Here is a 7518-nt window from a genome sequence, read left to right as displayed (position 1 = left end):
CGTAATGGAACATTTCTAAATTTTATAAAATTAAATTTCAAATATTTACAAATCCACCTCCAAAATGTAATATAATTCTTTTTTGGAACACTTTCAAATTAAAATTAAATTTTGAGATCTTTAAATTTGAATATGGCAAATGTAATAAAATTAGGGTTTGAAATCTTTCGCTCTTGTCATCGCGGTTCAAATGTAATGTAATAAAACTATGAGATTAATTTTGGAACTATTTCAAAAGTGATAAAAATTAGAATTATCTCAGTAATTCATAATCGGATATTAAGATTTTTCCCTTTTTTCTTTTGAAACAATTCAAAACGGAAATCTTTTTCCTTTTGTAAATTTGAAAACATAGATCTTTTCCCTTTTGAAAGTCGTAGATCTTTTTCCTTTTAGAACGATTCCAAATATACATATTTTCCTTTTAACATATTTTCCTTTTGGTTTTGGAACAATTCCAATAATACAAAATTAATTAATTAAACTCTTTAATTAAACCATTTTCATTCATTAACTACAGGTCACTCCACTATAGACCTAGAGTTCACTCTTATGCACTGCAGGACAAGTTAGGTCTATTGATATAACCATTACAAGCAAGTCGATCCTTCACGAGTTGTTCATAATTACAGCTGGGTCAAAAGTCTATTTTATCTTTGTAATTACATCTTTCACCTTAAGTACTACTAATTCTCTAATGAACAATTTATTTATGATCTAATCATAAACCAAGTCCCTCTCGAGCCAATGAGAGGGTGGGGCCCATTGTTCAAGTCCCAAAATCAGTACTCAAAGAGAACAACTCATCTACTTTCGTTATATGGAAAGAAGTGAATTATATCTCATGATATTATATTCTCAACTCTCTATTTAGTCAAGACCCCCAAAATGGTAGACATAGAGTCATTTTCACCCATGTAAATTAAAGGACAACTCATCACAGGCAGCCGTCATAACTTACTCAAGATTAAGATCGAGTCGCATATGATCATCATGTGAAATATTAATCTTCTTAATTAACGGATTTATAAAGAGAGATTAAATATTTTTTGGTCCAGTCTTATACAAACTCATTGTATAAGATACCCCCACTTACATGTCTCCACATGAATGATTTGAATCCAATCATTTGTAACAATTACAAAGTGGGTCATATCAATAGTCTTACCAGGATAAGACACCCAACCTTATTCATGTACTATAGACCTTTTAAGTTATTACTTGAACACGATACTCTTACATGGCAACCACATACTGTTCAAGATTACATTATTAATCTTGGATATCCATACCATGCATAACACTTAAATTACAAATAAAATCATAAAAATTATTGTTAAAAAACTAAATAATTAATTACGAGGATTTAGGGCATAAAATAATAATGATTTTTTTTCTCTCTATATTTTTTTTTTTTTTTAAACCAGTTTAACTCGAGATATTCTGGGCCAATTTTTAATAGATTCTTTGACGGCTAATCTAACGTGATTTACTCGAACTTCTATATTATTGACATTTAATTTCTAAATCAATACTAAAAAATTGCAACAAAATTGGATAAAAGAAAAGAAATCCCCTACATTTGTAGTTAAATTTGAAGAGAGGATTGGTTGTTTATTGGAGTGTGTAATGGTGGGAAGTTACAAAAAAAAAAAAACATTAAAAACATTACTATAATAGAGACATGCAATTTTAGTAAATATCAATTATAATTATTTAAAATTTGGATGACCGTTGGTGTTAGTATTATAACCGAAAAGTGTATTATAAGGTCAATAACGCAAATGGGAATATATTATATAAATATAAAGTTTCGAAACAAACTCGGTTTTATTTCCATACAACCATGCAACCTCACTAACCCAGAAAGTTGACTTTCGGTTCATTGCACATTTTACTTCTCTTAATTAACCTCTCTTACTCATACTAATTATCATTACTATTAAACTCCGTTGACTAAGCCTTGAAGTTGACCACTGATCTATAAGTCTTCCCCGGCTCCCACCCTGCCGGAATCACGTTGTTAGCCACCACGGCTTTCCTGGATTCCTGGGCAGTGAGCCTGAAAGAGAAGGGAGCCTTAAGGGCGGAGCCATAGTCCAGCTTCCAAACTGCACCCCATGACTGCTTCATGGGAATCCATGAACCCGACCCCTGCGCTTGTTTCAACTCCACTGAACCAAGAACTCCATCTCCATTTTCGTATTCGATCAAAGCTGCAAAATAGTTTGGGTTCGACCCTGCGTCCACCACGAACTGGATCGACGTTCCACCATACTCGCATTCCACCCTGCATGTCAATGTCACAGTTCTGCTTGTCTAAAACATATTCACAGTGTCTTGTGATCTCTTCTCGATTGGTTTAAATAAAATATGTAAGTGTTTCCTATAGAAAGTTGTGTTCAACAATCCCAGAGAATAATTTACAAGTAAAAAATATATCTCAATTGTTCTCAATTGTTATGAGGCGTTCTGGGGAAGCCCATAGCCAAGCCATGATAACTTACGCTCAAATATGAGTGTTTCCCACACAAAGTTGTGTTCAACCATCCCAAGGAATAATTTACAAGTAAGGAATATATTTCCATTGTTGTGAGGCCTTTTAGGAAATCCGAGAGCCAAGTCATGATAGTTTATGCTTTGACAATATCATATTATTGTAGAGAATCGTGATTTCTAACACGATTTGTTTCAAAATCCCAACAAATTATTGGTCGTGTTTTAATAAATCATAAATTCGTGTTTCCTACAAAGAGTTGTGTTCAACCATCCCAAGGAATAATTTACAACTAAGGAATATATCTCCATTGTTATGAGGCCTCTGATAGCTTATACTCAAGTATGAGTGTTTCCCACTGAGAGTTGTGTTCAACAAGAATAATTTAAAGGTAAGAAATATATCTCCATTGATATGAGGTCTTATGGGAAGCTCATAGTCAAGTCATGATAGCTTATGCTCAAAGTGGACAATATCATATAACTGTGGAGAGTCGTGATTTCTAACACGATTTGTTTCAAAATCCCAACAAATTATTGGTCGTGTTTTAATAAATCATAAATTTAAGTGGTGGGAGAAATATTTTGGTTGAATATTAGAATGTATATACTATATATGTTTCTTTATTATTATTATTATTATTATTTAAATTAAACCCGTGGTTAACTCGAGTTAAATCATGATTAACCAGAGTTAATGCATACCTTTTATATTGAATCTGCAGTACGCCAAGATTGCGGAGCTCATCGGCACGACGAGAAGCAGCCATAGCACCAAAAGCAGTGCCGCTGAGGTCGAAATGGACAGCGTCGGAAGCACAGGAACCGCCAGGACAACTGTCAGTTATAACCACCGTCACCGGATTCCGGGAGCAGGCGCCCTTTCCCAAGCACTTCACTTGATAACAAGCACCACAGCCCTTGCCGGATTTGAACAAGGAAGGGCCTCCCGCGGCAATCAACGACGAGAATGGTGGTTCCCCCACCGCGCTTCCATACCCACACGCACCTCCTAAAAAACAGTCATATTATAAATAAATGTAAAAACAATATTCAATGGAATTGGAGTGGAGGGTGGAGAAGTACCGTCGCTCCCGGCGCCGACTGGGCTGCCGTACCAGGTGGCGACGGCCGGAGACCAGCCGGAATTAGAATCGTAGGAGTCATAGTTGGAGAGATTAAGGGATTTGGGATTGAAGCAAAAACAAGGGGTAAGTGAAAGAGAAAGAAGGGTAGCAAAGAAAAGGGAATGCTTGAAATTCATCATATTGAATGAAGAATTAAGCACGAAAATGGGATTGAATCGCTGCTTTGTGCTGTGAAAATGGTGGACTTTGGCCTATTTATAGATGGCCGAGTGAAGGAGGCATTTCTTAGTATATTCTTTTTGGTATTTTCTTAGGGAATAATAAAGCCAATATTTTTTTTGGTACGTGACCTTTGAACTCCATATTTTCTACAAGATAACATGAGTTGATGGTACGAAATGATTTATATCGATTGTCTCGATTAAGAATCGTAACTTTAGAATGCGTTGGGTAGACAATTATTACTATCTATATCAACAACTTGCACGTTTCTATTTGTGGTTAAATCACAAGAACTACAGGAAAATGTCAGTGGCTCGATATAGCAAAAAAATGTCGGTTTGTGATGATTTGGGAGGATAATTTTCACTCTCGTAAGGAGCTCGAGACTAGTACAGAGACGAGGTAGGGTTACAGAAAAATGTCAGTGACTCGATATAACAAAAAAAATGTCGGTTTGTGATGGTTTGGGAGGATAATTTTCACACTCGTAAGGAGTTCAAGACTGGTACAGTGACAAAGTAGGGTTACAGAAAAAATTTCAATAGCTCGATATAACAAAAAAAATGTCGGTCTTCATATTGGAACCGCCTTGTATCTAACTGAATCGATGCTCACAAATTTGGTCACAAAAGGACACCATAAAAACTTTGAAGGTTAGCCATGCCGGCCATGAATTCTCAAAAGGGTTTGTTTTTTGTTTCATGCAACCAAAAGCATTTTTGGTTTTATTGAATTGGGTTGCATGAGGTTGTTCAAAAATTCAAACCATATATTATCTCTAAGATGGTATACGAGCTGGGTTGAAGAAATCTTTTGGACTAACTCAAAATTTCAAGTCAGTTGAGTGGGTGACGCAAGCAATTAGAATAGAGTTCTCAACTCAATCCTTTGTTTACCTGTTGGGTTAGGTTGAGTTGTCACGTTGTTATTTTTAAAAAAAAAAAAATAATAATTCTTATCAACAATACATATTATATTAATAATTAAAATCTCAAACGTTTACAGGCCACCATATATCATTAACATCGGTTACAAATGCCAAATATTATTACTTTTTATAATATCTTAGAAGTAAGGTAGGTTAGGCTTTGGTTGTAACTCTATTTTTCAAGTTGGTTCGGTTGTTCCGACTAAAAAATGTCGATCCATCGACCAGAATCCTTGCTTTTTCAAAAATTCAACCCAACCAAAACTATATATATATATATATATCTAAACGATCCCAAACTTTTAACACAAGGGTAAAAATTTTACGTTCTTATAATTTTTTTTTTTTTTTTTAAAAACATTAGAAATAAAATATTTTTAAAATCCAAACTTTAGTACATCCACCATAGGTATCTGTGTATATATATATATATTATATATATCTTTAATAGCCCAAAAATTAAAAAAAAAATATAGGTCAAAATAATAATAATAATAATAATAATCGATAAATAGATAACTAAAAAAATTACTTAAAAAATAAAATAAAATTTACCCAGCTCTCTCCACTAACCTCTCATCCCAACCCATTGCACAATATTACAGTTGGTCCAAAAATAAACAGTAAAATGGAAAAAATAAAATTCCTTTAAACAAAGGCAAATAGAAGCTAGTAAGATTTTGGTATGTTATTACAGTAAATTATCTCAGATTTTTTAAATTAAGTTAGTGAGATCTTTTTCCTTTATCCAATATTTTACATTATAGTAAATATCAGATCTCATTCTCTCATATGTAAATAAGGCAGGGTAAGAAATGGTAAGAAATATTTTACAAACAATATGTAAGAAATATCCAAACAAGCAATATTTTACAAGATAGTAGGAAATTCTATAAATGTAAAATAGTAACCAATCAAACAATGGATTAAAAATAATATAAAATAAGAGAAGAAATACAGTTGGAAGTTAGGAATTGCTGATTGAAAGAAAGAAACCCGAAATTTTGAAAGTAAGAATCAATTAACAAAATTAGCCAATAATATAAGTTTGAACGGAAAGGAAGAGTAATATCCGTTTAGAAAATGAAAATCTAATATGTTTAGAGAATGAAAATAATTACAGAGATGAGGAAGGAAGATTGAGGAAAGATTCTCTGTGAACATAATTTAAAAATAAAACTGGAAATATCGGACGACAAGAAACACATAATTATGGTACGATGCGTTCAATATATATTGATATGTGTGAATTGTTTATGGATCGATATGTTTATGATATGTTATGTATATGTTATTATATGTGAATTGAATGATAATAATTATGGTACGCTGTGTTGAATGATATGTTTGAGATAGGATACGAGAAGTATGCACATAACGAAATGTAACAATAGGAGTAAGATACGTTCCTGAAACGTTGAAGTTAGGTTACATACTGAAGTGTTATGGATATAAGAGATTGATAAAAGAATACGGTTAGGTTATGGGTAAAAAGGGATAGGTTTGGGATAGATTGATAAAACGATAGCGTTAGGATATGTTCTTGTGATGATATGACTAAGGTACGTTCATGTAACGATATGACTATGATAGGTATAAGAACGTTAAGGCTATGATAAGTTAGGGAACGATATGACCACAAAGTGTTTACGACATGATATGATTATGATACGACATGTGAATGACAGATATATATATGTTGTCATATGATATGAAATATGTTATGGTACGAGATATGTGATAAATTAACATGTTTATAATATGATACATTGTGATGTAATATGTTATGGTATGATATGTATATGATGAAATGTTATATTAAAAGCATGGAGCGTTATGATATGTCTCTTAAATTGTGTGTATACAATATGATATGAATGACATAAAATCACAATAAATGGGATGTAATATAACCCGCTAGAATTATGTATGATATGAGAACCGAAGAATGAGAAACAATATGATATGAATGATGATCGATATCTGAAACGATATGATATGTACAAAATGCTAGCGAGGTTGTATTAAATGATAATGAAAACGGAAAAATGTTGGGACCTCATGCATTATGTGTGCTCATGCATTGGGAGATACCCTTATTCCATCACGAAGGTACGGACACGTACATCCATTGACGAAGTATCGTTATGTTTTACATAATGCTGTCATGATGATTACTAATTCTAATGGGTGTCCGGCAAAAGTTGAACTACTAGAGAAGACTCGTTCGACAAGAAAAGGTGTTCAGCAGTTTGCGAACTGGTGAGCCCATACTCGCATGTATGGGCTATGTGTAGAGTATGTGGTACACATCCAAGCTGCCCAATTAGAATAGTATCATAGGAAAAAAAAAAAAAATAGAGTCTCCTCATCTCATTCGCATTATACCCAATAGTAGGGTCACTTACTGACTATTTCTTAAAATACTCAAACCACATGATACCTTTATTTCAAGTGAAGGCAAGACATTCCTGTACGACTGACGACGACATCGCAACTCGAAATCATGACACATGCATAAGGTAGTCGTATTATTTTCTTAGACTTAGGCTAGAATAGAATGTTTTTTATTTAAACGTTTATTTATTTTATCTAGTCTTTTGTTGTGTCATTTTTAAAAGTGCTTTCAAAACATGGAAGTCCATGACAGTGTTTTAAGCTGGAGATTATGTTATATGAAAGTTTAAATGAAGTATTTCTACATTCATATTTATGATATGTATACCGCAACGACCTTAAATTAAGTAAAAAATTTCAAATCGTTACAAGATCACGTATTTGAGA

At 33.1% G+C, this 7518-nt stretch overlaps 1 protein-coding gene across 1 annotated transcript; it reads right to left on the bottom strand.

Moving 5' to 3' along the window:
- Positions 1-1806: 1806 nt before the first annotated feature.
- Positions 1807-3793, bottom strand: LOC111785475 (putative expansin-B2). Its single transcript, XM_087125918.1, has 3 exons — positions 3583-3793; positions 3202-3508; positions 1807-2290 (listed from the first exon to the last, which is right to left on the bottom strand). Exons 1-3 carry the CDS (start codon positions 3761-3763, stop codon positions 1957-1959), a joined length of 822 nt encoding a protein of 273 aa, XP_086982044.1. The 5' UTR covers positions 3764-3793; the 3' UTR covers positions 1807-1956.
- Between the last annotated feature and the right edge of the window lie 3725 nt (positions 3794-7518).

The sequence above is a fragment of the Cucurbita pepo genome, chromosome 8 (assembly GCF_057944985.1).
Source record: "Cucurbita pepo subsp. pepo isolate OVF chromosome 8, ASM5794498v1, whole genome shotgun sequence".
NCBI classification, from domain to species: domain Eukaryota; kingdom Viridiplantae; phylum Streptophyta; class Magnoliopsida; order Cucurbitales; family Cucurbitaceae; genus Cucurbita; species Cucurbita pepo.
This window is presented reverse-complemented; position numbering and strand designations above follow the sequence as displayed.

Coding starts and splice junctions, on each gene's coding strand:
- LOC111785475 (XM_087125918.1), bottom strand. CDS start 3,763: ATGATGAATTTCAAGCATTCCCTTTTCTTTGCTACCCTTCTTTCTCTT. Junction 3,509..3,582: donor AGTCGGCGCCGGGAGCGACG/GTACTTCTCCAC, acceptor ACTGTTTTTTAG/GAGGTGCGTGTGGGTATGGA. Junction 2,291..3,201: donor CTGCAGATTCAATATAAAAG/GTATGCATTAAC, acceptor ATTGACATGCAG/GGTGGAATGCGAGTATGGTG.